This window comes from Hemiscyllium ocellatum, chromosome 6 (genome assembly GCF_020745735.1).
Source record: "Hemiscyllium ocellatum isolate sHemOce1 chromosome 6, sHemOce1.pat.X.cur, whole genome shotgun sequence".
NCBI lineage: Eukaryota > Metazoa > Chordata > Chondrichthyes > Orectolobiformes > Hemiscylliidae > Hemiscyllium > Hemiscyllium ocellatum.
Window position 1 is genome coordinate 2871341 of NC_083406.1, and position 19417 is coordinate 2890757.

General features: G+C 40.3%; 2 protein-coding genes across 4 annotated transcripts in view; one reads left to right on the forward strand and one right to left on the reverse strand.

The window, feature by feature from the left end:
- Positions 1 to 17518, reverse strand: part of poglut2 (protein O-glucosyltransferase 2) — a 42049-nt gene extending 24531 nt beyond the window's left edge. Inside the window, exons 1-5 of one of the 2 annotated variants that reach the window (XM_060825786.1) lie at positions 17074 to 17518; positions 13706 to 13911; positions 12407 to 12612; positions 10521 to 10598; positions 9092 to 9264 (exon numbers count right to left, since the gene is read on the reverse strand). In XM_060825786.1, the coding sequence (XP_060681769.1) occupies positions 9092 to 9264; positions 10521 to 10598; positions 12407 to 12612; positions 13706 to 13911; positions 17074 to 17252 (842 nt within the window). In that variant the 5' untranslated portion in view covers positions 17253 to 17518. The remainder of the gene's footprint in view (positions 1 to 9091; positions 9265 to 10520; positions 10599 to 12406; positions 12613 to 13705; positions 13912 to 17073) is intronic. The other variant, XM_060825788.1, reaches the window with a different exon arrangement.
- A 507-nt stretch (positions 17519 to 18025) lies between these two features.
- LOC132816345 (basic immunoglobulin-like variable motif-containing protein) overlaps positions 18026 to 19417 on the forward strand; it is a 33373-nt gene continuing 31981 nt past the window's right edge. The window contains exon 1 of one of the 2 annotated variants that reach the window (XM_060825791.1): positions 18026 to 18393. The gene's annotated coding sequence lies outside the window, so the exon portion shown is untranslated. The remainder of the gene's footprint in view (positions 18394 to 19417) is intronic. The other variant, XM_060825792.1, reaches the window with a different exon arrangement.

A 19417-nucleotide genomic window follows, 5' to 3' on the forward strand; every position in this document is an offset into this window, starting at 1 on the left:
GTTAGCATTTATTTCAAGAGGACTAGAATACAAGAGCACGAGATATACTGCTGAGGCTGTGTAAGGCTCTGGTCAGACTTCGTACTGAATATTCTGTGCAGTTTCAGGCCCCATATCTAAGGAAGGATGTTGTGTTGGAGGGGGTCCAGTGGAGATTTACGAGAATGATCCTGGGGATGAAGGGCTTGTCAATATGAGGAGTAGTTGGGGACTCTGGGACTGTACTGAATACAGTTTAGTGAGATGGGGGGGTGGAGGGTGGAATCTGTTTGAAACCTACAAAATATTGAGAAGCCTGGACGCAGTGGATGTGGAGAAGATGTTCCCACTAATAGGAGAGAGCAGGACTTGAGGGCACAGCCTCACAGTGAAGGGAGGACACTTTAGAACTGAGATGAAGAGGAATTCTTTCAGCAGAGGGTGGTGAATCTGTGGAACCCACTGCAGAAGGTTGTGAAAGCGAAGTTATTGAGTGTCTTTGTGACAATGCTGCTTTCTGTCACTGTTTTTTTTGAGAGGGGTCGTAAATGCAGAAGTTCCGATGTGTCTGGTTTGCATGGGTTTTAGGGCCAATTTGATTATAGCTAACAGATACTACCTCAGGCAAAGAGCTTTCAAGTTTTTTTTTAAAAAAAAACACTTGCACAATGAGAGGGGAGTGGGCAGTTCTCCTATCTCAGTTGTTCTCTGGTTTGTTTTGGCTTTAGCAGTCAGGCTGTTCAGAGCTGCTGGTCAGTTTAAGCCGGTCAAAGAAACACTACAGGGAAGAGGGTGTTCCATGTTGAATCTCTCTACCATCTCTCTCTCCCTCCTGTCAGACCCTGTGTTTGATTTTACCTTTTTTGTCAGGGGGTGTTTATGGGGATTGTTGCAGGAATTTGGAACAACAGCATTAAGTTGTGATAGAGTCGACTGGGACTTAGTCTATATTCTATTCTCCTTTATGTTTCATTCAGTCATCTTGCAAGTAAATTCTGTTTTGTTTAAAACTAAGTCATTGGGCCAGTTGCTTCACTCCTGGAATATCCGCTCTACACCTGCTTCAAACAACTAGCAAAGTTAGGGTCTGGGCTAACTTCTTGAAATTTGTTGAGGGGGTCTGGCCTGGTCTATAATATCTTTCAGACAGAGATAGATGGGTTTCTGATTGGTATGGGGATGGAATCAGGAGAATGGGATTGAGAAAAATCCCAGCTGTGATCGAATGGCAATGGGGTGAATGGCCGAATTCTGCATCCTTATCCTATGGTCTTCTGACTTGTAAAATACACATTCAGCCCATGTGAGACAGTATGAGGATTTCCTGCCTTTTCTGATAGGGGTCAGGTTTGCAGTGCGTTTTGTGAATTGCAATGGACTGCACGAAGATTTTCCAGTTCTCCAACCCAGCATTCGAGCCTCAATGTTACCTCCCTACACTCACTCCATTCCATTCCACTGTCCAAGTGTCAGCCATACTCCCGACACCTCAGGTGTCCATATGCCCCTCCCTCCCCCAATGTTTCAGCCAGGACCTGAGAAACAGCACATTCCTCTGAGGGGTGTTACAAAAGCATTCAAAGAGCAAAGGTCATAACTAAAGCTTCCAACTTCAACTGTGGAACAGACATCCACTTACAGTTCAAGAACAGAAATTACTGGAGAAACTCAGCAGGTCTGGCAGCATCTGTAGAGACAGAAAGCAGAGTTCACATTTTGAGTTGGGTGACCCTTCTACAGTTTTACACAGGGTTCTACACACAACCCTGAGAGAAGCAATACTCCCTCATCATGTTCCTTACCACCATGAGCTGTGGGGACAGAGTTCTTGAGTATATTTAAGGCTGAAAGAGATGGATTGTTGATCAGTCGGGGAGTCAAAGATGATGGAGAAAGGACAGGAAAGTGGGCGTAAGGGATGTTGGATCAGCCATGATCCTATTGAATGGTGGAGCAGGCTGAAGGGGCTGAATGGCCTCCTCCTGTTCCTATTTCCTATGGCTTTACAGTCTTAAATAATGTATGGCTTGGGTTTCTATTCATGAAAAAAAGAATGTTCCACCTTTGCTATTTCATACATCATGGAGTGGGGATAAGTTAAATATCTATAAAGCCTGATGACACTCCTCTGAAAGGTAATCTATTATTGTTTCAAAGTATATGTCTCAAATGGGTTGCATTTATCTTGCTAATTATTCATAAATAAAATTTACATAACCAGTAACCAGCACAAAGGCCAAGGGCTACCCGTGCATCATGCGACCAGTTATCGGAATCCTGGACAGATTCAGAATGTACAGGATGGAGGAGCAACTTATGACAGTGAAAATGTGTTGCTGGAAAAGCGCAGCAAGTCAGGCAGCATCCAAGGAGCAGCTTATGCCCGAAACGTCGAATTTCCTGCTCCTTGGATGCTGCCTGACCTGCTGCGCTTTTCCAGCAACACATTTTCAGCTCTGATCTCCAGCATCTGCAGTCCTCACTTTCTCCTTATGACAGTGAAAAACAATAAAGAGCTAAAAGAAAAATCGAGTGCAAACATTTGACATTTGCCATGGTAACCAATATTGAATAATTAATTTTCAAAACATGTCAACTTTCAAGCTTTTCCTCCAATGTCAGGGTCTTCCTGATTTCACAAAACCTTGGATCCTTGTGGGGGAAGGGGATCCAGGAGTCATGACCATTATTTGTTTTGTTCCCAGAACAACGCATGGCACCACACTTCAATTAATCCGAACATTCATTTCCATGTTTCATTTCATTACCAGTTCCACACTGCCCCCTTTTGCCTTGCTGTATCCTCATGCCTTGGATTTTACTCTCTCCCGACATTCCCTGCTAACATGCACGCTTTCCGAATCTGATGAAAGGTCAACAACCTAAGACATTCACTCTGCTTCTTCCTCATAAATGTTGGCTTACTGATGTGGTGCTTGTTAAGGCATTTTATTTTAGAATCCCCGCAGTTGTAGCATTTTACTTCTGTTTATAACATAGAACCATTTTCTTTCTGCAAATGGATAATGAGGTGGTAACAAGGTGCAGCATTAACCTGCTTGTATTTCCTATTCCTTGGATGCTGCCTGACCTGCTGTGCTTTAACCAGCAACACATTTTCAGCTCTGATCTCCAGCATCTGCAGACCTCATTTTCTACCCTGTATTAAATCAAAACCTAATTGAGTTCTGAGTGACATACTGAAGCACCAATCAGCACTAGCACCAGAACCAAGTTTGCCTATAAATAGTATAAAACTTCCTGGCAACTGGGCTGGCGAAGCATATGGAGATTAAACTAAATTACCGAACAGCAACTATAAATCAGATGATGCTTACTTTTGAAATGCGTGAAGTTGCTTAATCAGAGTATATAATGATTAATATTGAAATCTGAAAGTATTGTACGCATGTGCCATGTATAACTAACTTTACGAGAAGTTGGATGATTCAGCTGTTATTACTTTTCATGCAAATCATGCTGAGGACACTTAGTTTGTCTATTCTTCCAATGTCAAAGACCTATAAATTTCAGTAATAAAATTAAATGTATTATGTATAAACTGCAAACAAACACTTTCATCATTTGAAGGATATTGTGAAATTTAAGTACTACTAGTTTCACAGTAGATCATTGAGTCATTGAACCTGCATGTAATCTTACAAAGTCTAACAATCTGCTTTGTTTGTTTTTCAGGATATTGTTACACACAGTGTAGAATGCAATTGGATTATCTGACGAGTGGCAATCACACTCAGATGACAATATCCATGAGTGTACAGAAATTCAACAAAGTAAGTTGCATCTCACAGACTTTGTGAGACGTTTAATAACAAAGAGTTAAATGGTGTCATTTCAAGACAATACAATACAGCACAAGACCAGGCCCTTCAGCGATTCAGAATCTTTGTTTAGGTGCTCTCCTTCCTGCCTATGCACAGTTTCCAACACTGTTCTTCACATTCATATGTCTATCAAGATTTACCTTAAACATTGCTAATATGGCTGTTTCCAGCATCCCTACTGACAGTGCGTGCAGGAAACATCAGCAAAACAGATCTGCAAAAAACGTAACCCGATAGGTGCAACCCCGATTCTCCGGACTACCCAAGGTTCACAAAGCAGGAGACCCTCCCACCCCCACTCTCAGAGCTATTACAGTATTCCCAGGGACACCTACTTACAGGCTAACCAAGAAACTGCAAACAAGACTCAAACACCTCATAGAATTCTCCAACCACTCCATTCCCTCCTCCAAAGAGTTCCTGAACATCATCAACAACACCAAAAGAGGATGAAATAATGATTTCATTTGATGTAACATTGCTCTTCACATCTATGTACATCGACCTAGCCAAGGATACCATCGCCATATTATTGGACAAAGTGGTTACTAGGACACCCAATGACACCAGCAGCATCAACAAGAACAACATATCAAAACTACTCGACTCATGCCTCAAAACTCACTTTACATTCAATGGACCAGTGTACAGACAAATCAATGACACATCAGTGGAGTCGTTGATATCAGCACTGATAGAAGAACCAGTAACGCAACACCTAGAACAGACAGCCCTCCCCACCATCCAACCCAAACTCTGGATCCGGGATGTGGATGACACCTTTGTCATCATTAAATGTACACAACTGGAAGAAACCCTCCACCACATCAATAACGTCCACACCAGAACAAAGTTCACTAAAGAAGAGAAAAACAACAGTAGACTCCCCAACCTGGACGTATTAGAGGAACATACACCTACTGGTAAACCCCAGACCAGCGTGCACAGGAAAAACACCCATACTAACCAGGTACTGAACTATAACAGCAACCACCCAGCACCCACAACAAAGCTGCATTTAAACTGACAACCCAGAATGCCAGAAGGCAGAACAGAAACACCTAGTCAAATGATTTAAATGAAACTGGTACCCCAAGAGTACTATCCTCTGGTACATATGGGACAAACCCAAAGAAGAAAACACTACACAACCAGACACAGTAGTGACCATATCGCACATCAAAGACATATCAGAGATAACTACCCAATTACTCAGCCCCCTGGGAATTTTAGTGGCTCACAAACCAGTAAACACCTTCCGTCAGCTCCCCACAAAGCTTAAAGACCTAACACCTGCATCCAACAGGAGCAACATCATCTACAAAATACCCTGCAAAGACTGTGAGAAACACTGCAGAGGATAAACAGGAAGCAAACTGACCATACGAGTGCAGAAACATCAGCTCAGCACTGCCAGACACGAACAGCACTCTCTCATTTCCAGCCACACGGCCAACAAAGGGACTGGGATAATGTAACCACCCTAGCAGAGGCAAAACAGAGACACGCCAGAGAATTCCTTGAAGTCTGGCACTCCAACCGGAACTCAGTCGATAAACACATTGAACTGGATCCCGCATACACACCACTCAGATACAGAACAGGAAGTACCAACAAACAGAGGCACCGAAATACTGGACAAGACATGAACACCAACACATTACCAAAGATGCACTCATGATGTCACCTCGCGAGGCAACAAAGCATTTGCAGAAAAACACACTGGCCCAGCAAATGAATCCACAACTTCATATTTCTTACAGCCCCAATTATTTCTTCCCTTGCCTCCCACAGTATCCTGGGATAGAGCCCGGCCGGTCCTGGGAAAATGTCTGCCATAATGTATTTCAGGACACCCAACACTTCCTCCTTCATTATGTTGACCTATCCAAGAATATTCACACCTCCCCTTAATCTCAACATCCCTCATGTCCCTCTTTTTGGTGAATTCCGATATAAAGTACTCATTAAGGTCCTGACTGATTTCCTCTAGCTCCACACATGACCTCCTCCTTTGTTTTCGAGTGGCCTACACTTTCCCTAGCTACCCTCTTGCTCCTAGTACATGTACAAAATGCCCTGGGATTCTCCTTAACCCTTCTGGCCAAGGACACTTCGTTGCTCCTTTCAGGCCTCCTGATTCTCTGTCTGAGCTCCTTCCAATTTGTCTATATTCTTCAAGGTCTTTGTGTCCCTTTGACTAAACTGATAACATCCCCTGTCATCAGAGGTTCCCAAATCCTGCCGTTCCTGTCCTTCATTTTCACAGCAACATGCCTGTTCTGCACTCTAATCAACTGGTCCTGAAAAGACTTGCACATGTCAGATTTGGTTTCACCCTCAAACAGCCACTCCCAATCCAGATTCTCCATTTCGGGTCTCATTGGGTAGTTTGCCTTCCTCCAATTCAACACCTTCACCTGAGATCCACTTTGCCCTTATCCATAAAAGAATCCAAAATGCTTTGGAATTATGGTCACCATTCCCAAAATGCTGCTCCACTGGAACTGTGATCACCTGGCCGGGCTCATCCCCCAATCCCAGGCCCAGTATGGCCCCCTCCCTCATCGGACTATCCACATATGGGAAAGACTAGGATGGATTGGTTGACAAGAACTTCAAGAATAAATCAGTTATAACGGTGCTAAAAACAAAAAGAAAATGACTTGAAGACCTCATGATTAACTTGACAACTTCAAATATTACAAAATACTGCAGTTGTATAAAATATTGAAAGCCTATTGTGATATTTAACATGTTCCATGTAAAAATGACCAACCTTGTTTATTCAACAGTTAAATGCACACTGCAATTAGATGCTACATAAAAAAGCTGCATGCTGCCTAGATTTAATGACATGAAAAGAATTGACACTGTGCCAATTATCTGGAGTTAAAGGCTGGTTCAGCAGTATGTCGTAAATCAGAAATATAAACATCAACTGGAACTTATTTACTTTCTATGACCTAAATTACTGCAGCAGTATAACTTCTTGATGTCATTAAATTTGTCTAAATATTTACCTACATCAGATTGATTTGAGCTAAACACAACATAGAGCAAAGTGAAATAGGGCACTGACTTTTTATAACATTGATGCTGAAATATAATAATGGGTTAGAGTTAAGCGTGTGATAAGAACACCACCTCGAGGTATTGCAAGGAGTGTGCAGACACAGAAAGGCCAGCAAGCTGTGCAACATCACTAGCCAGCGTTGAGCAGAGCTATTTGCCAATAGGAAGGAGGGTTTATTTAGCCAGTCTTTAGGCATTCAGAGAAGTGCCAGCTGCTGAGTGGCTGCCTTAGACAAAGTTCTTGATGCTCTCAGACTCCCTCCACCTCCCCCAGATCCCAAGTTCAGCTGCCATTTCTCTCACCCATCATGAGGAAGTGCCCAATTGCTCTGCTCATTGGCTGGTGCTCCTTGTGCAATCCTTGCCCTTGCATTTAGTCTTGGCCTTTCTCCCAGATTCTTTGGCCCAGGCTCCAGCGGATGTGCAGAAACTTGGCCTTGGCAGAGCCATTGACACATGGAGAGACAGTGACATTATTATGCATGCAGCGTAATGACATTGGCTGCACATGCACAGATGCATTCTGGCTTCGGGATGGCTGTTGTCCTAAATCCAGATTCACCATTTCAACCAGCTGGACCAGTCCTAACTGTTAGCATAAAAATGACATGTCTGATGATTAACTGCTGAGGTTTTGAGCATCTTTAACTCCTCAGGAAGTTCATTCCACACACAAATAAATATAAAGAGATTTATTGGAAAACCACATTGACATTCCTTGCAATAAATCATTGTTCAATTGGAACAAAAGATTGCTCTTTGGAAGCAGAAATCATAATAGGTACGGAGACCTCTCTTTTTTAGAATATTTAGGATGATTGGGCAACATTATTGGATCGTTCCTGAAACATGGGCATTGCCTGTAATTAAACCAGCTGAATTGATCCTACAGATGTTTCTATTTAGGTTTGCATCAGCCAGCTAAGATGTTATATCCCAACAGAACAAATACTGTCTGAAAGTTTTATGTTTCTGGAAAGCTAGCCAAAATCATGTGTATTTCTACTGCCATCTTGAGTCGTCATGTTTGCTTATTGGCACTCAGGTTAAGTGGGCAATGAAGGGTTAAGGCAAAATTGAAATACATAATTTGCCTTCGCACACTGACTATAGAGTCATGGAGCACAGGAAGAGACCCCTTGGTTCCAACCAGTCCACACATAATCCCAAACTAAACTAGTCCCACCAACCTGCTCCTGGCCCACATCCCTCCAAACCTTTCCAATTCATGTACTTATGCAAATGTCTTTTAAACATTGTAATTGGACCCACGTCCACTACTTCCTCAGGAAGTTCATTCCACGTGTGAACTACCCTCTGTGTAAAAGAGTTGCCTCTCACATCTTTATTAAATCTCTCTCCTCTCACCTTAAAAATGTGCCCCCAGGTCTTGAAATGCCCCCCCTCCCCACCCCCATCAAGTCTGGGAAAAAGACAACTACTATTAACTGTATCTATACCCTTCATAATTTTACAAATGTTTATAAGGTCCCTCTCCACCTCCGATGCTCCAGTGAAAATTCCAGCCCATGTAGCCTTTCTTTATAACTCAAACCTCAATACCTGGCAACACCCTGGTAAATCTCTTCTGAACCCTCTCCAGCTTGATATCCAGCCAATGTCCTGTGAAACTTCAACATGATGACCCAACTTCTGTAGCAAAGGTCAGAGCAATGAAGTCAAGCATGCTAAACACCTTTTCAACCAGCCTGTCAAGATGTGATGCAAGTTTTAAAGAATCGTGTTCCTGAATCCTGAGATCCGTCTGCTCTACAACACTACCCAAGGCTCTGCCATTAATTTGATTAGATTAGATTCCCTACAGTATGGAAACAGGCCCTTCGGCCCAACCAGTCCACACCAACCCTCCGAAGAGTAACCCCCAGACCCATTTACCTCTGACTGATGTACCTAATACTATGGACAATTTAGCATGGCCAATTCACCTGACCTGCACATTTTTGGACTGTGGGAGGAAACCGGAGGAAACCCACACAGGCACAGGGAGAACGTGCAAACTCCACACAGACAGTCACCCGAGGATGGAATCGAACCTGGGACGCTGGTGCTGTGAGGCAGCAGTGCTAACCACTGAGCCACCGTATATAAGTCCTTCTTGTTTTTTGCTTAATTACTTACATATTGTCAATTAAAGTTAATTTTAAGCACTGCAATTGTAAGTAACATCTTACCGTCCCATAGTTTCCAGAACCGAATCAGTAATGTCATATGTAGGCATGACAATATCTCTTGTGTTATCTGACCCACACCAGGAAAAAATAGGGTGAAGCTTCTCAGTAGTTTTTCTCTTTTCTAAAGGCCAGTCTCCGAGGTTTACAAAGAACTCTACATCTTGCATTTTTACCTGAAAGTAAAATATATTAATATGAACACACTGAATCAATGCTTTATTGGCAATTCATTTTTGTTAACGTTCTGTTGGCAGTTCTTTACTGAGATTTCATTATAGCCAAACCAAACGTCAAATTGTGACAATTTTAAAAGATCCTGGGGACTTAAGCTATTCATTAAACTATTCGCTGATTTATTAAACTATTCACTGTATTTAATAAGCTATTCACTATATTTATTAAACTATTCACTGTCTTTGTCGAACTATTCCCTGTATTTGTTAAACTATTCCAATATTTATTTAACGATTCGCTATATTTATTAAACTATTCCCTGTATTTGTTAAACTATTCCTATATTTATTAAACTTTCTGCTGTATTTATTAAACTGTTCACCAAATAGTGAACAGTTTAATAAATATAGCGAATAGTTTAATAAATACAACAAATTTTAATAAATATAGTGAATAATCTATTTATTAGACAATTTGATATACTTATTAAGCTATTCACTGTATTTATTAAATTACTCATTGTATTAAACTATTCACTATATTTATTAAACTATTCACTATTTATTAAACCATTCACTATATTTATTAAACTATTCACTATATTTATTAAACTTTCTGCTGTATTTATTAAACTATTCACTGTATTTATTAGACAATTTGATATACTTATTAAGCTATTCACTGTATTTATTAAATTATTCATTGTATTAAACTATTCACTATATCTATTAAACTATTCACTATTTATTAAACCATTCACTGTATTTATTAAACTGTTCACCAAATAGTGAACAGTTTAATAAATATAGCGAATAGTTTAATAAATACAACAAATTTTAATAAATATAGTGAATAATCTAATAAATAAACTATTTGTTGTATTTATTAAACTATTCACTACATTTATGAGTAAATTTGGAAAGCCCAGTTTACAAGTTTGCCAATAACAAAGTAGGTGGCACTGTAAGCACTGTACATGGAAGCATAAAGTTACAAAGAGTTCTTAATGGAATACCACGTTATAAGAAAATAGTGTTTTTGCAGCCCCATTAGTTTAATTGGTGCTGCAAAAACACTATTTTCTTATAACATGGTATTGCACTACCGTATTCTAGCAGAACTGACTGCATCATGGAATATGTGCAAAGATTGGTTAATGTTAGCTCAGCTATAACGTCATTAAACAGTAAAACAGGATTGAGGGGCCCCTGTTCATATTGGGAAAAGCTGCTTAAACACAAGCAAGAATTCTTACTTTTCGGGTCAGAGACAGCAAAATGGAATCCATGAATATTCGAAAACCAACATGTTCTCCAGATGTTTTTACATAAACCTAAAAGAATGTTAAAAATACAATTAATTTACTTATTAAATCAAATAATCATTAAATTTTATGCATAATAGAAAGTTTAAAATATATGGAACAATCAACTAATTACAATGGGCGGCACGGTGGCACAGTGGCTAGCACTGCTGCCTCACAGTGCCAGAGACCCGGGTTCAATTCCCACCTCAGGTGACTGACTGTGTGGAGTTTGCACGTTCTCCCCGTGTCTGCGTGGGTTTCCTCTGGGTGCTCCGGTTTCCTCCCACAGTCCAAAGATGTGCGGGTCAGGTGAATTGGCCATGCTAAATTGCCCGTAATGTTAGTTAAGGGGTATATGTAGGGGTATGGGTGGGTTGCGCTTCGGAGGGTCGGTGTGGACTTGTTGGGCCGAAGGGCCTGTTTCCACACTGCAAGTAATCTAATTGTCATCACAATTAGACCCTTAGTGCTCTGTCTTCATGGTTACAACATTTTCCTTTGCTTCATCATTGGTGGTAGGTATTTGAGAGAACTTGATCTCACTTTTTGGAACAGTTTTTCTAAGCTGTTTGGTTTTCCTTTAAAAAGTTCCCACAAAACATGACTCGTCAAATTAGTCTCAAAGCAACTCCCCAAAGTCTCTGTGTGAATTGGCCCCCATTTTATCCCATCCTAGTGCAAGGTGTTGTTGTATTTCCATGAAATGGGTGGGGGTGGGGGGTGAACTTATCAGTTTATGATGTTTGATGACATGATGCTGGTGTTTTGAACAGTATACTGTACAGGTGATGTTTCTTCACACTTACACTGTTGATTTGTTTGAGTTTATTTTAATCAGTAAACACAATCTGGCTTATACCATGAGTGATGCATGTGTTATAATACACTGTGTAGACTGTTTTCTTTCTGAGAGATTTGTGACGTTTAAAAACTTCAATGATTAAAAAATGTCATTTGAGAGGTCGGAAGATAGAGATTTGACAGTACTTAAAGACATAGTGGAAAGAGAGAGAGACAAACACAAATCAATATTGCATGATTTGATTTTGAATTCTTAAATAACAAAAAGGGACAAGGAGACAAAAGTGAATGGGTAATTTTTGAAAAGGACAGAAATGGAGACAAAATCTAAAAACACCGGAAAAATAAAATAGTGAAGGAGAAAGGAAGAATAAATAAACAGATAGAGACAGGGATCCAATTAGATAGAAAGAATGGCAAAGTGCAAGAGAAGGTAGCAAACAGATCAAAAAAGGGATTGTGGGAGCACAAAGGCTATCAGTAGACAAGACACAGAATTGTAGTGAACAGGAACTATTGGTGAATGCCCCAAAAGACGACAGACATTATGACCGACACTGGAGGCTGTGGCCTAGTTTCACTCTAGTCCCATGACTCCTTGGGTTAAAATGAAACAGAAATACTTTTTAACAGTTACCAAGATGGCCAAGCAAACAACTTAATTACATCAAGTAAGTGTTTATCCAATAAGTGTTTATCCCTCTCAACAACCCAAAACACACGCAAACATAGATACGCTTTTCAGGAAAAGAAACAGATTTCTCTCTGTAAAAGTTCACAAATTTAAAAAAAACACAACTTCAGTAAATGTATGGTACAATGTTTTGCATAAAATAATTTCGCACTGAAACTAATTAGAAACTCATGTGACAGTCAACATATTCAGGGTATGCAGATTTCCAGTCAATACACCATATTAATGCATTGTAAGAATATTGTTTTGAATGAAATCTGGATCATCTTTCTGAATCTCTTTCCATAAGTATATATTTAGCATTCTGTTAAATCTGTAGACAAAACTTCAACGGAAATACCTTGTTGTCTTTTATTGTGTAATGGCACAGACTTTGCCTTTGGCCAAATCTTTTCTCAATTTCTGTAGAAATTCTGTCTGGATCTACGAAAGGAAAATGGGCCAAATCTCGCTGTATCTGTGAAAAAGACTGTGGACAGTGCATGTCCTTGTACCACGTGGCTCCATCTTCTTGTGGACAGTCACATGATTCATGGTAAACGTGGCCTGTAAAGGGAAATTGCACTCACTGTTATCATTAATCTCACAACTAAGATTTTTACAGAAAATCAAAAATCACCAAAATAATAATTGCATCAGTAAGCTCTTGCTTATGTACAAATGACTAATGAATATAAAGTTTTAATGTTATTGAATTTAAACATAAACTCAAATCAATGAAAACTTGTTAGAGCTCAGAGTATGGAAACATTTACAGCAATAAGATCAACTGACAGGCAACATTTTACACCGCCTGGGAAACATTTCATTTATAGCATATTAGAGCATCATAATGATGCTAACTTATTAAAATAGAAAGCATTATAAAAAGTGCCCTTAATGTCTTCCTGCTGCATGTAAAGTCCGTGCTAAAATACTGCACCAGCAACAACCTACAATAGCAATTCTGTCACTTACGTGACAGGTGCATAGGTCTAAGATATTACCCTTTCAAGTTAACAAACGTCTTAATGAGTTTTGAGAAGATTTGTAGCTCAGGTTGAGGTTCTGGATGTAGGCTTGCTCACTGAGCTGGGAGGTTCATTCCTAGACATTTCGTCTGGAACGTCACTAACCCAAGGAAACCCAACATTTAATAGAAAGCGGGCTATATCACCAGTGCTTCGTTCGGAGGCTCACTGAAGATGTTACCTAGTATGGTGACAAAACGTCTGGAAATTAACCTTCCAGCTCAGGGAGCAAGCCTACATCCAGAAGCTCCTTAATGTAACGTTTAAGACAAATAATATGGCAGATTCTCACCCACTCTTGTTGGGAAAGCTCCTACACTCAATAACTAACTTTCCCATTAATATTTTAACAGTGTGATATTGTATTTAGGGAGAGGAGGAAGTGAGTAACATGCATGGAACAGGGGTTTCAGGCAAAGATACAATGGAGTTGTAGGCAAACAGTGGGCAACAAAAGCTGGTCTTCACAGCAATGCCCACATCCCAAGAAAGGATAAAGAAAAAATGAAGTCAAACAGTAAATATTGCAATTCTTCTTCTCCAGCAAAATTTGGCCCAGTATATTTATATTCCGATGTATTACATCACTGCGGTGTTTCATGTTAATTATATAGAGAAACCACAAATACCTTTTAAAACATATGGTGACTGAGCAACATGTTCATCTTGGCATTTAACCTCAATTACCAAACCTCTGTAGCTTGAATACATTCGGTATCTGACAAGAAACGATCCATCTTTCCGGTCCAACACATGTGTCCAAATCCTAGTAAATTGCTCGCCAGGGGAATAAATATTTACTGTAAATGTATTTTCTCCTGGTGAAGAAGTAAAGCTGATGGGAAAGGAGTATCATTAACACAAATAACAATACAAATGGACATAATTCATTGTAAAGGACACATTAAAAGGATATGTAGGCCAGAACAGCTTTTTGATAGCCACAACATCAAAATAACACAACTACAAATCAATTTATAGATCTTGAAAAACGTAATTTTGATGCAAACGTTTTATTCAAAAACTCCAAAATTAGTGTATAAGTTGTAAATACTGTGATATTCCCCTCCCTAATTTTGAATACTAACGTTTGTTACACATGACAGCATTTTTATCTTGCAAAAACCAAGGTGGAATAACAAACACTGATTGCAGTCTGCGAAACCAATGCCTATAAAATTAATAAATACAATAAAATTGTTACGAATTGTGTGATATTACGTAGAGTACTGGATTGGAAAAATAACACATTTCTTTATTCAAGAATTTAACTTGGACATTCTTAAATAAGAATATATCAATTATGAAAAATCATAATATTTTTGTGAATGCTCATTAGTTAACAAATTATCTATTTTAAAACTACAAGAAATCAATGATGCACTCATTTCCTCCCCCCCCAAAAATACAATACAAATCCAGTTGTTGTTGGCTGTTACAGAAGAACACAATATCCAGTGTCAGGCTTGGCTCACTGATACCACTCTCACCTCCATGTCTGAAAGTCAAGGTTCAAACCTCACTCCAGGATTGGAGTAGATAAACACAGCTATCATTTGAGAGAAAGGTAATAGCCCAGTGGTATTATCACTGAACTTTTAACCCAGAGACCTAGGTAATATTCTGGAGACCCAGGCTTTAATCATGCCATGGTAGATAGTGGAAATTGAATGTGATAGAAATCTGGAATTAAGAGTCTAATGGTGACCATGAATCCAGTGTTGATTGTTTGAAAAACTCATCTGGTTCACTAATGTCTTTTAGAGAAGGAATCTGCCATCTTTACCTGGTCTGGCCTACATGTGAATGTAATTAACTGTCCTCTAGACAATTAGAGATGGGCAATAAATGCTAGCCTAGCTGGCGATGCCATCATCCTATGAATTCTTTTTAAAATACAGCACACTTCTGAGAGAGAATTAGACTGTGCTCTTATCTGTGACCTTAACACAAAGTCAAGTTTGCTTTCTCAGCTGTGAAAGAACCTATTCAATCAGTTGAATAGCACAGGAACCCTGATATAGTGCCTTGGTCAATGTTTACCTTTCAACGTCACTAAATCAATTGACTTGCTGCTGCAGAACCTTGCTGCTTGCAAATGCCTGCTGCATTGCCTCACAAGATTGATTATACATCAGAAGGAATGAATTTGCTGTAAAGTGCTCTGGGCTGTCTGGAAATCATGACACTATACAAAGGCAAACTCTCTCTTTGATTTCGGAAAGGGGTAGCGGATTGGTTATGACTCTGAGCATGAGTGAGCAATTTTTAAAACTGAAAAGGGAAATTGGGGATTGGAGAAAGGAAGAGAAATTCCTTACAACACGGTGACAAAGATATGGTGACTCAAATATTGAAAGACATGGTTTTGCTTTAAATTTTTATTCTGTATTAATTATTATGGTCCTTACCTTATAAATAAATTGTTTATATTTTCGGCATTTGCTTTTCTCTAGAATCTAATCACTGATGTCCTCTCCTCAGCAGCATAACATTGGTACATATCAGAGTTTAGTTGAGTTCATTTCAACACAAGCTGTGGATTTGTTTTTCAGCTTGAGATTCATGCCTTTTTCTTATCAGTCCTAAATTTTCTGACCTATTCTTTCTTGGGTTTCCTCAACCTAATAGAGACCATTTAAGGTGTGAAAATACACATTCAAGAGTGACTATTTCATATGTTCCCTCTCATCCATTTGTCTTGATACTATCCCACAAATATGGAACTGAACTTGGTTTGACTTGACAGACTTTGATTTTCACTCAGACGTACTTGATACCAGGATACAACAAACCTTTTACAGTTTTGGTAAAATACAGAAGTTTTTTGAAGAGATTTTGGCTTCCTGCAAATCAACTACCTGATTTGAACTGAACACTTGTGTACACAAAAGAAACTTTGGATCTGGAGATCTTTAACTGTTTTGATATCCACTCACTAGAGAGCAAACAAAACTTCAAACCTTTACACTAGTGAGTGCTGAACACTTTAATTTGTTCTAAAGTTTCAAGCTGCACTATTAAGGAGAATTATTGCCAGATTATTACTTAAATTATGTGCTGGAAAAATACACTGAAATTAATTGATCTTAATTCTGGGTGATGTTAATCTAATACAAATCATGATTGTAAATCATGCTACAGTATACTTTGGCTAATTATGTATCATTGAGTTAAACATTATTTTTACATTGAAAATCAAAATATTTAATCTGACTTTTTAACAGTGCTTTTTATGACATTATAGTGCTCAGTGAAAACAATTGCTAAAATACTATAGGTTATATCTATAGATTAGGGATGACTGTGCATGTGAAAGAGAGAGAGATAACATATCTAACATATATAAAATTCAACAAGGTAAACTTTATTTGAATGAAATTACTCAGAAAGAAATATGATCTGTTTTCAGAGCACTTTAATGTTTCTGCTTTTATTGTAGTGTTTATGAAAAATATACATTTATTCCCCAGGTCTGAAGCAAGATAGATTATGAGATCATATAGTGCATGAATACGAATACCTTATTTGATTTCATATCTGGTACCCACAGCAAACAACAGATACTTCACCAGTGGCAGAGTAAAATCAACAGTAAGATGATTTGACACAAGTTTTGTGGAAAATACCTTGAAACTAACAGCAAGTAACCCTCTCAGAAACAAAAATGACAACTAAACTTGCAAGAGTGTGAACAAGGAGAAAATATTTTAAAAAGGCAAAATGAAAATTTGAAGCATGATTTCATTTTTGGCTATTGTACATCAAAATTAATCTAGGAAACAGCATGCTTGTACTTTAGATATTGACAGTGTTTTCTTTTAGAAGACTGTTGAATTGTCATTATCATTTTAGATTTTTGAAGAGTAGAATGGGTAAAGTTTGCCAACAAAAAAACTCAGTAACATTGGTTTCCTTGAATGTTCTTGGTAAGTTTCCATTTCATCCTAATTACAAATTGCTTTACAAATAAAAATGTAAAGCATGCTTTACTTACTTGGCATTGTCCTCTGTTACTGCCTGAATATAGAAATATCGAGCTGGAAGAACTATGTTTGCCTCCAATCCAGGTCCCCAAACTAAACTTCGCCTTTGACTGACTGTGAGTGCACTTTCAACTGCTACGTTAGTTATTGCAATAAAAAAGAAAGTACCAAGTAACCAATTCTCTGACATATTTAAAATAAGTTATCTTACAGGTTAGAAAACTAGCTGACATTAGTTGACCAGGCTAGAGGTTTAGGTTACTAATGCAGGCTGAGAGCGGTAACCCCTCACATTCAATTAACATTTGTTCACTTTGGCCAGACTTGAAACGGCGTTAGATCTCGGAGATGTGGCTATGACTTTAATCAGCATCATTTTGAAATCTAACTTAGGGGAATACCCAAAGACGGGAGATTTAACTCCAGAGGAGACACAGCGAACCCATCCCCCACAGAGAGGGAGAGTGTCGCGCAGTGACGGAGAAACCCTACGACAACTCTTGGACAGCGCGTGCGCAGAGAGGCGATGCTCACTGGGAAACGTAGTCTTTCTTCCTTTGGCGGCAGCGCATGCGCGGAGACACGATGCTCACTGGGAAGCGTAGTATTTCTTCCTTCGGCGGTGGCGCATGCGCAGAGATGCGATGCTCACTGGGAAGCGTAGTATTTCTTCCTGTGGCGGTAGCGCATGCGCGGAGACGCGATGCTCACTGGGAAACGTATTTCTTCCTTTGGCGGTGGCGCATGCGCAGAGACGCGATGCTCACTGGGAAGTGTAGTCTTTCGTCCTTTCGCGGCAGCGCATGCGCGGAGACGTGATGCTCATTGGGAAGTAGTCTTTCTTTGGCTGCAGCGCATGCGCAGAAACGCGATGCTCACTGGGAAGCGTCTTCCTTCCTGTGGCGGCAGCGCATGCGCGGAGACGCGATGCTCACTGGGAAACGTAGTCTTTCTTCCCTTGGCGGCAGCGCGTGCGCAGGAAGGTAGTTTTTAATTGAGAAGAAGCGGCTGCCCCAGTGTGTCCCCATTATGGGGGTGACTTTAACCCGTTATAACTGAGGGACAGTAGTATCCCTCCCAGCTCGCCGTCTGTCTGAGGGAAGCGGCCGGCGAGTGTGGGCACTGAGTGTCAGGCCCAGGCCCAACCGGCGGCCACCCCCGCCCCCTCAGCCGGTTGAAAGCAGCGGCCTCCGCGGAGTGTGTCGGGCGCCTCGGGGCTGTGCTCGCTCTCGGCAATGAAGGCTGTGTCTTTATTCCCGGGGAGCGGCACTAACTGGCCTGGCCTGGCCTGTGCTGACAGGATGGAGCTGAGCCAAGCCGCTTGGCATCAGGTAACCTTCATTTTACAGCCTCCAGTCCCGTCCCGTCCCGTCCGCGCCGCCGCTGGGAATGTCTCTGAACCTGCGCCGGCTGTAAAATCCTGCTTCTGGAGACACTCGGCAGGTCCGCCGGCATCTGAGGGAAAACCAGAGCCCGGTGTGTGTCCCAGTCCCCGGCCCCGGCCCCGGGTGAGCGGGGAGCTCTGGTCCCTTCACTGTCTCCCCTTTGGTTTTATCCAGTTGGGGTTTCACGGCAATTCTGGTCAAACGGGCCGTCAGTGCGGAGTGAGCACAACAAGAACGAATAGATTTCCGTCATCAGAAGCAGAAAGTGCTGGAGAAACTCAGCAGGTCCGACAGCATCTGTACAGAGAGAAACAGAGTTCACGTTTCCAAGCCCCTCTCCAGCGCTGAAAATTGTTATTTGGTTAAATATTATTCTTTTTATTGCTCCGACTCCCAGACCGTGTTCCACCTGCCTTTGCTTCAAGTGTGTTGATATTTCTTTCCACTATAATTTATTAGCGAGATAACTTTCATTTCTGTTCTATAACTATCTACAGATTTGTTATAAGTTCAGGAGGACCAGTATTGAAGAAGTGTCAGTGGATTTGAAATGTTCTTTCAGCACAAATGCAATCAGACCTGCTGACTTTCTCCAGCAATTTCTGTTTTGGGTTCAGAATTCAAGTATCTGCAATAGTTTCATTCTATTTTTAGCTTTTCTTTATGGTGCCTTTAAAGCAGTAAAGATCCCACCATGTTTCATGTGTTAAAAATCATACAACACAATTGCAATAAATTCTGTGTCTTACAATTGTGTACTCCACAACCACCTGATGAAGGAGGAGCGGTCTGAAAGCTCATGCTTTCAATTAAACCTGTGGGACTACAACCTGTTGGATTTGGAGGTGTCAGTGTTTTTTTTAAACTTTGTCCACCCCTGTCCAACACCGGCAACTGTTTTGGTCTTCCATATTTAATTAGAGAAAAGCTCTTGATCAAGCAGAACGTGCAAACTCAGGCGACTGACTGT